Here is a 9815-nt window from a genome sequence, read left to right as displayed (position 1 = left end):
CCAAAGTAAAACACACAGCCACAACACAAAGAATACTCAATTAAGCTCAATTTCGTACCAAGTAAAACATGTAATTCTAACCTAACATGCATCATATAATACAATTAAGGAAGTTTAAGCAAATAAACAATTAAGTCAATTAAACATGCTTTTTCTAAGCTAACAACAGGCTTAAATTGCAAGTAGTATTTAACAGGAAAAAGGAACACAATTGAAATTACTTAAGGAAAATCAAATTTTCAACAATTAGCTCAAGTACGCACTCGTCACCTCACGTACAAAGCATTTCAATTATCAAATATACCAAATCCTAAGGGGAAGTTCCCCCCACAAGGTTAGACAAGTCACTTACCTCGAACCAGCTCAAAATCAACCTGAAACCACGTCTTTGTCACGAGTACTCGACTTCAAATGGCCCAAATCTATTCAATTAAATTTCATAATGTAAATAACACTTCAAGTAACTAATTCTACAATTAAATTCTAAGTTAATACGCGAAATTAGGTAAAATAACCAAAACATCCCTTAGGCCCACATCTCGGAATCGGGTGAAATTTATATTTTCAGATCCTCATACTCTCACGAGTCTATACATAACAAGAACACTGAAATCAGAGTTCAATTGACCCCTCAAGTACCCATTTTAAGGTCTCTTAGTCTCAAGCCCTAATTACCCATTTTCTCGAATTTTTCACCACTAATTAGGTCTTTAATCACATATAAATGAGTTTTAAAGTCAAAAATATTACCTCCAAGTGATTCCCCTTTGGTTCCCTCAAAAATCACCCTCAAAAGCTTCAATCCCGTTCAAAAATGGTGAAAACATGAAGAAGGGTCGCAGATGGTCTATTTAAATACTACCCAGATATTCCTTCTTCGCGAACGCGGAAGGCCCCTCGCGTTCGCGAAGCACAATTTCACTTGGGCCCAATTTCTTCATCGCGAACGTGATGCCCAGGTCGCGAACGCGATTCAAAACTTCCTCCTCCTACGCAAACACGGGAAAACCATCGCGAACGCGTAGGTATAGAACTCCCAGCTTCGCGAACGAGAAGCATAAATTCCTAACCAGCCCCAGCTCCTCTTTCTGAACGCGAGACCCCACTCGCGAACGCGAAGAATTAAACCAGAACTGATGCTGCAACATTTTCTGCAATTTTCTAAGTTCCAAAAATGATCCGTTGAGCATCCGAAACACATCCGAGGCCCCCGGGACCTCAACCAAACCTACCAACATATCCCATATCATCATTCAAATTTGTTCTAACCTTTGAAATGCTCAAAACACCATCAAAACACCAATTTAGCATCGGATTCAAGCCTAAGAACTTCAAAAACTCTAAAAATACGCTTTCGATAAAAAAGTCTATCAAACATCGTTCGAATGACCTGAAATTTTGCAAACACGTCACATTCAACAAGACGGAGCTACTCCAACTTCTGGAATTCCATTCTGATCCTCGGATAAAAATCTCACTATCGAACCGGAAACTTCAAAAATTCAACTTTTGGCATTTCAAGCCTAAATTAGCTATGGACCTCCAAAACACAATCCGAACACGCTCCTAAACCCGAAATCACCCAACGGAGCTAACTGAATCATCAGAATTCCATTCCAAGTACGTCTTCATACTGTTCCGACTACGGTCAAATTTTCAAAACTTAAGCTCTCATTTATGGACTAAGTGTCCCAAAACTCCAAATAAACACTCCCGACAACTCACAATAGTAGAAACAAATACGGAAAAGGCAGTTAATAGGGTATCAGAACGTTAATTTTTAAGACGACCGGCCGGGTCATCACATCGTTATTGAGACCGGACCTGCTCCCCCAGCCCTGTCGGAACCAACCTCACTCCTAGGAATGTTGTTACCGACCCTCTGCGTTGTTTGATTTTAGGGGGGAGGGGGTTTACCAGGAGGAATTGGATCTCATCTGTTTGCATTGTTTGAAGCACCTGATAGTGCTTGCTTTAACTCCGTCATAACTTTATCCTGCCGCATGAGATGGCCTAAGATGATCTCTTATTGCTGTTGTAAAAACCTTACCGCGTCAACAACATATTCCTCATCAACATTATCGGGAGTTGCCTCCCGAACTTGTCGAGGATACTGCCTATTATGAACTAGTGTGGCATTATTCTCCTCATTACGAATGTCACTAATTGAGTCCTCAAAGTGAGGCTGATCTCCTTAAATCTCGGGGTTGTGTGTGTTATTGATGGTGTTATCTACCATTTTTATGGTTTTTCCTTAAGACAAAAAATCAAATTACGTTAGTAAAAAAGACAAGGATCAATTTAATTGCACGGCTGTCTAGGTCCCACGGTGGGCGCCAAACTATTTACCCATAAAATTGTACAGTTAAATTTATACGTGATTTCTAGAAAAATGGACTAATTTGATCGAGAAATAATAAAGTAATTGGAGAAATAATATGATACTTAGCCTCAGAATGTAGATAAAATAGCATAAATAATGATTCCGGGAGCAAGACTTCCGGTTAAAGCAACGATGAGATCAAAAAGCAAGAAAGTAAATGATATTAAGCTTTGTATAAAATGTAGTATAAGTTTACCAGAAAATTTATGTCCTTACAATGATAACTGAGCTCTCTATTTATAGCTATGTCTTGGGAAGGAGGTCGTAGGATTGTGCCATCCTTTAATGTCAATTTTGAGAGTCATTGATGAAGGTGTAACAATGAAAATAAATGCCAAATTCCTTGTAACGGGTTGTCATTCTTAATACTGCAGATTATTCTCTATTAAATACTACCGGACGCAAAGCATTTAATACACCTTTATGAACATTCTCTCCCGATGACAAGCGGAAGAGCTGTTATAATGATCATCTCTGTCTTGGATTCCACGTATCCTTCCTTTAGGTGACCACATGTCATATCATATTTTCTCTATACAGTGTTGTTGTTAGTGCTCGAAATATTACAGTGCGAACTATTAAAAAAAGAAAAGAAAAAGAAACCTTCAATAAAAGAAATATTAAATCAAATATATATTACTTGAACGGATTATTACAGTGGATACTAGCTAGGTTGATACATAATAAATTCGTTGATTACTTTAATCTGACTTATATTATTAGATCAAATTGCAAGATGGCGAAGCTTAATTAATTAGGGAACAAAAACTTATTAATGAAAAAATAACATCAATTAGTCAAAAAAGAAAAACATTACAAAAATCTCTCTCTTAATGAAAATAGTTAAAATAATTACACACTAGCAGTAGCAATAATGTACATTATTCAACACTTGGGGGGGGGGGATAATTGAAATAATAAAACTTAAATCTTACAAAGTAAAATATATATCACTAAAACAAGCTCATAATCATCTTCTTTCTTGTGCTCGCCACATGTAGAAACGTGCTTAACAATTTCTTAATCCCATATTTAGTGCTGGAATTTTGTCATACAATTCCATCATTACCAGCAAGAATTCTGTACGTATCTTTCCTTGTAAAATTTGTACACTCAAACCCTAATGATGCAGCCAAAATCCTTTGAACATAATTTGCAACATCATGTGGACTTTTCCCAGATGAACACGTGGCTTCCATTGGCAACTGATTTAAGAATGTTACCTCATAAACTAGTGTAGGGTTCATAAAAGAGAAAATTAGGTCCATTAATATTGCTTTCCATCCTCTAGCTGTTGTTGCATGAAAAAAATGAACTCTATAATTCATAGCCACTGACACTATACGATCAGTTAATTCTGCAAAAAGTGCACTAAATCTTAATGGAAGTGGTTCCCTACATGTTGTTCTTTAGGACAAACGGCTAATAATGACGGTTGGTGGTAGTAGTTGTGACTGAGAAAGGTGGTGGGTGAGTGATGGTAGGTTATAATAATGGGCAGTGTCGGTTGTGGTTGTTGATGGTGATGGGCTGGTCAGTTGTAGTAATTGAGGTGGATGAGTATTGATTGTGGGTGAGAATGATATATGGTGGTCGGAGTGGTGCGGATAGTGGATGGTAATGGTCGATAATAGTGGCGGTTATGATTGGGGATGATGATGGCGTAGTGGTGGTGGAGGTGGTGGTGGTGGGGATGCTGGTGGTGGTTGAGTATGGTAGTTGTGGTGGCGACATGGTGGTAGTTGATAATGGTAGGCGGTGACGGCAGTTAATAATGAATATGTGATAGCATCTTAATGAAATTAACTCTCTACTACAGATCTTAATCATAGAGACCTATTCAGACCCATTAAGTGGTTGTGAAGTAAAAAAACAAACACACTTATTGATTAAGATCTGAATAATTAAGATTCAGACTTTTAAAACAAACGCACTTAATGTCTTAGATCTGAATAATTAAGATTCAGACCTCTATTAAGTGCAAACAAATGAGGCCTAATTGTCACTAATTGTTTACACTATTAGTGACAAAAACTAAGGTCACAATTAAATATAAAATTTTATCGCTAAATTTTAAAATATTTAACTACAAATTCTAATTCGTCGCTATAATAACAACATATTTTTTTCGACGAAAATTTTTCGTGTAAAAAATTTAACTAATTTTAAGACAAATAGTGGTTCGTAGCTAGTTGAGCACATCAATAGTGACAAAACAATACGTTATCGATAACTTTAAATTTGTGGCTAATATTACTCAATAAATGGCACCAACTCATTTTTTGGTGGAAAACTTTAGTGGACGAAATTTTGCTACGAAAGTTTATGTTTCGTCACTAAAAGTATGTGGTTCATATATTTAAAGACGACTTATAATTTTTGTCACAAAAAGTGAATAATTAGTGACGAATTTTGTATTGTAGCTAATAGTTTCGTAGCTAAATTTCATATTTGTTGTAGTGAATGTTCTTTCACAAATCTCTCCACCATAATTCTTGGAGTTTTTGTAACCAAAACTCTCTTATCAAATGAACTGAATATCTTCCAAGCCTCCATATTAATATCATCAAAATAAAACTTAGGTAAAACAGCCCTAGCCACTGCTTCAATCTCAGATATTGTTATACCTACAATGGCAACAAAAATAGTAAGTTTTAATCCAACATCTCCTTTTACACATAGATCGAGAACTCGAATTATAGGCCATAACATAAGCAAAAGAGCACATCGAATTAGCCCCGACGCCTCGAAAGCCATTAACATGAAGTAACAAAAAGGATCATGATTTTTCAAGAGAATTCCTTCGAACTCAGAAACAACAGACTCCATTTTTAACTATCTGAGTATTCGATGATCTTCAAACTTTTTAGTGTTAAATTTGTATTTTTTCTAAGGAAACTTTGAAATCAAGAAATGGTTTTGGTTGAGTAGAAGAGTAGTGAATATAAGGATTGTAGGTTTTGTAAAGTGAACCTTTTTTTGACTATGATCTAATGAGAGAATGAATTCGTTTATCTGTTTACAACTACAGTTTAATGCATAGAAAACCCTTATTTATATTCATCTATAAGCCCAATTTGCATTAATTTTATAAGGTGGACAGATTTACGTGGAATATTAGGGTTATACGCCACGTTTACATGCAATGATTGGTTACTTAACTCTACCAACTATTTTAATCTTTCTACAAAAAAATTTTAGAAATAATTTGTGGGAGTGTTTATATAAATTGGGGTCCATGTATCCACCTCATTATTAGGTTACTTGGATCACTTTTAGGCATAGATGACAGGATTAGTAAACTATATAATACACGTGGAATATTATTTGTGGCCATTTGTTAGGGCCACGTGGAAATTTTATATGTCATTAATTGAATAATTAGTTGCTTACAAAATCTCACTCTTAATGTAAATAGTAAAATAATTACACACTAGCAGTAGCAATAATGTACATTATTCAACACTTCCGGAGGGGAAAAATAATTAAAAGAATAAAACTTAAATGTTACAAAGTAAAATATATATCACTAAAACAAGCTCATAATCATCTTCTTTCTTGTGCTCGCCACATGTAGAAACGTGCTTAACAATTTCTTAATCCCATAATTAGTGCTGGAATTTTGTGATACAGTTCCATCATTACCAGCGAGAATTCTGTACTTATCTTTCCTTGTAAAATTTGTACACTCAAACCCTAATGTTGCAGCCAAAATCCTTTGAACATAATTTGCAACATCATGTGGACTTTTTCCAGATGAACACGTGGCTTCCATTGGCAACTGATTTAAGAATGTTACCTCGTACACTGGTCTAGGGTTCATAAAAAAGAAAATTGGGTCCATTGCTTTCCATCCCCTAGCTGTTGTTGCATGAAAAAAACCAACCCTATAATTCATAGCCACTGGGACAATTCGATCAGTTAATTCTGCAAATAGTGCACTAAATCTTAATAAAAATGGTTCCCTACATGTTGTTCCTTCAGGACAAACGGCTAAATCTCCTTTTTCGAGTTGACGTTTGATCCTCTGTGCGTCTATATCTCGAATTCTTGTCAAACCGATTGTTGGTATTGGTGATAAAATTTCGGTAAATCGGGAAATTGAGTAAGTTACTGCTGGGATTTTACGTTGAAGGACGGTGGACAGGACGACAGGGTCCATGAGAGTACGGTGAGTGCATACAAATAGCACGCCCGAGTTGGTGATTGAGGCAGGTGGTGGTGGTTTTCCTTTAACAATAATTTTTCCACCAAATAAAGGAGTTAAATAGGGAACTATCCAAAATGGAAATATTAAGCCAATGGAAATTCGAATTATAGCCAATATAATGCCAAATGGAATCCATAGAAGGATTAGAAGTGATGAAAATGGTGTTGGACGAATAACAAGACGACCGTCATGAAAAATTACTGGTAATGGCTTGATAATAATTTGGTGGTGATCTTGATTTTTGCTGCTCAAGAATGGTGGTTGTAATTGTTCCTGTTCAATACAACATTTTAAACAATGAGTTTAACTTCTCTAGTGTAAAAAAAACACTATTAGGGCATTAAAAATATTACTTCGTAAAAAGTAAGACTAGTCACTTACAAAATAAAGGCCGATACTTACTATAACATGTTAAATACAGTATACTATAAGTTATATTCCTTAAATTATGAGTTGAACTTCAATATATTTGTAGTGTAAAAAAAACTTTACACAATTAGATCACCTATGAAATAAATATGTTACAGCCTGTAATAAGTAAAGTTAGCAAAACGAAAAAGTAAGTAGGGTAATCTACAATAATAGGTTAAATTACATAACTAATATAAAAAATCATAATATTGTTAGCGTATTTAAATTAAATCCTATATTTACGTGACCAATATAATTCTTAGCATATTTCTATCATTTTGTGATAGCAAATTTTGGTAAATATAATTACTACTACCACTATAGTAGTTTTTTCTTTACATACCTTGCACAAAGAAAGGAAGGAATAATCAGATTTTGGCCTACAAAGGCCTAAGCTAGGTTGTTCGTCACCAAATAGTGCAGCAATCCGATCTGAAATCGAGTCAAACTCATTTTTAATAAACCCCGTGGCAAAACCAGATTTGCTAACAACAAGTTCAGTACCAAAAACATCATCAGCTCGTAAATGTTCTTTCACAAATCTCTCAACCATAATTCTTGGAGTTTTTGTAACCACAAATCTCTTATCAAATGAGCTGAATATCTTCCAAGCCTCCATATTAATATCATCAAAATAAAACTTAGGTAAAACAGCCCTAGCCACTGCTTCAATCTCAGATATTCTTACTCCTACAGTGGCAACAAATATAGTAACTTTTAATCCAACATCTCCTTTTCCACATAGCTCGAGAACTCGAATTATTGGCCATAACATTAGCAATATAGCAAATCGAATTAGCCCCGATGCCTCGAAAGCCATTAACATGAAGTAACAAAAAGGATCATGATTTTTCAAGAGAATTCCTTCGAGCTCAGAAACAACATACTCCATTTTTAACTTTCTGATTATAAACTCTTCAAACTTTTTTGGTGTTAAATTTGTATTTTTCCTAAGGAAACTTTGAAATCAAGAAATGATTTTGGTTGAGTAGAAGAGTAGTGAATATAAGGATTGTAGGTTTTATAAAGTGAACGTATTTTTGACTATGCTCTAATATGAGAATGAGTTTGTTTATCTGTTTACAACTACCGTTTAATGGATAGAAAATCCTTATTTATATTCAGCTATAAGCCCAATTTACATTAATTTTATAAGGTGGATATATTTTACGTGGAATATTAGGGCAATACGCCACGTTTACATGCAAAGATTGGTTACTTAACTCTACCAACTATTTTAATATTTTCTACATACATTTTTTAGATATAATTTGTGGGAGTCATTAGAGTGGGGTCATGTATCCACCTCATTATTAGGTTACTTGGATCACTTTTAGGCATAGATAACAGGATTAGTAAACTATATAATACACGTGGCATATTATTTGTGGCCATTTGTTAGGGCCACGTGGATAGTTCTGTGTCATTAATTGAATAATTAGTTTCTTCATATTGAAGCAGTAGGATTTGTGTTTCACAACATTCAAATCGAAGATTTTGATTCAACTCTCTCGTCAGCTTGACTATAAATTGCTCCTTATCTATGCACACACGTTGTGTCTTTTTGTTTTCCTTTTTTTTTTTTTTTCATTCTTTAGATTTATAATCATTTTATTTTTGGCCCTCCTATGTGTCAAGTTTTGCAGATAGTGGCGAAGCTACCTTATCCAAGACACCTTTTATCAAAAAAATTATATTGTGTAGTTAGATAAATATTTTTTTATATGTATATGTTATTATACATTGACTTTTTTTTAATTTATTCGTATGTTTATTTCTTTATATTTTGACACCTATAATAAAATCATAGCTCTGTCGTTGTTTGCAACATTGGTAATTGACAGCCGTCGCAAATGGAATGCTCATGCCAACCTAGACTTTCAAGATATTTTGAGGGTTCTAGCTTTAAATAGACTAGCATTTCTTTCTTTCTTTTGTTTTTTTTTTTCATTTTTTTTTCGTTTTTTTAATCTTTCAGGAGACGTAGTGGATGTGAAAATGGTTGACTAGCAGCTTTGCAACCCAACTAAATAGCTTTACCTAATTAAAGTGCTTAGATTAATTATATCACACTTAATTATGACTTAAATGAATTCATTAAATTGAGTTTTAATACCACTAGTTAAAGTAGTGTTTCGTGTAAAAATTACCAACTGCTAGCTGCTCGGCAGTTTCCCTTTATAAAAACTTTGAATTTGGAAAATCCAACCTTATTAAATTTGAAGTTAATTAAGCTCAAACCTTGGTTTCCGTTTGTGGAGAATAAAAAGCTGTAAATTAATGAGAGGTCAAAAAGTGAAAGTTCGTCCACCAAATATTCATACCGAGTATAAGTTTCTAATCTCAAGCTATACTGGTAGCTCAACTGTTTCTCACCACGTTTTTTTTTTTTTTGGATTTTTAAATAATCATTGGACTGCCTATGGAATTTTCTTTCTTTCAAGATATGCTCTTTGTTTTACGGAGGGAATTATAACAGAAAGCTGACTATTTCAATATTTGTCACACTAGTTAAGAAAATTTGGTACAACTGTTAACTTGCAAAATCAGACGTGATTGAAGATTTCATTAAGCCAGAATAGCCTAAATGACACTTATACTTGTGCCACTTTATCATGCCGATCCCCAAACTTATTATTTTGCCAATTGAACATTTACTCTAGTCCAAATCGTGTATAATAAACGCTCATGACAGGATGTTACCAGTGCGTGTAATACAATCTCCTACACATAGGACGCCACATCATTACTAGTGCCACGTAGGAAAATAAACTATTGAAAAATAGGACTGGCCGCTACACAAATACCGAA

General features: G+C 34.5%; 1 protein-coding gene and 1 pseudogene across 1 annotated transcript; both read right to left on the bottom strand.

The window, feature by feature from the left end:
* Positions 1–3336: 3336 nt before the first annotated feature.
* LOC107799305 (glycerol-3-phosphate acyltransferase 5-like) lies at positions 3337–5212 on the bottom strand (annotated as a pseudogene).
* Positions 5213–5704: 492 nt separating this feature from the next.
* LOC107799320 (glycerol-3-phosphate acyltransferase 5-like) lies at positions 5705–8069 on the bottom strand. Its single transcript, XM_016622423.1, has 2 exons — positions 7348–8069; positions 5705–6866 (listed from the first exon to the last, which is right to left on the bottom strand). Exons 1-2 carry the CDS (start codon positions 7894–7896, stop codon positions 5913–5915), a joined length of 1503 nt encoding a protein of 500 aa, XP_016477909.1. The 5' UTR covers positions 7897–8069; the 3' UTR covers positions 5705–5912.
* Positions 8070–9815: the final 1746 nt, after the last annotated feature.

The sequence above is a fragment of the Nicotiana tabacum genome, chromosome 11 (genome assembly GCF_000715075.1).
Source record: "Nicotiana tabacum cultivar K326 chromosome 11, ASM71507v2, whole genome shotgun sequence".
In the NCBI taxonomy this organism is placed as follows: Eukaryota; Viridiplantae; Streptophyta; class Magnoliopsida; order Solanales; family Solanaceae; genus Nicotiana; species Nicotiana tabacum.
This window is presented reverse-complemented; position numbering and strand designations above follow the sequence as displayed.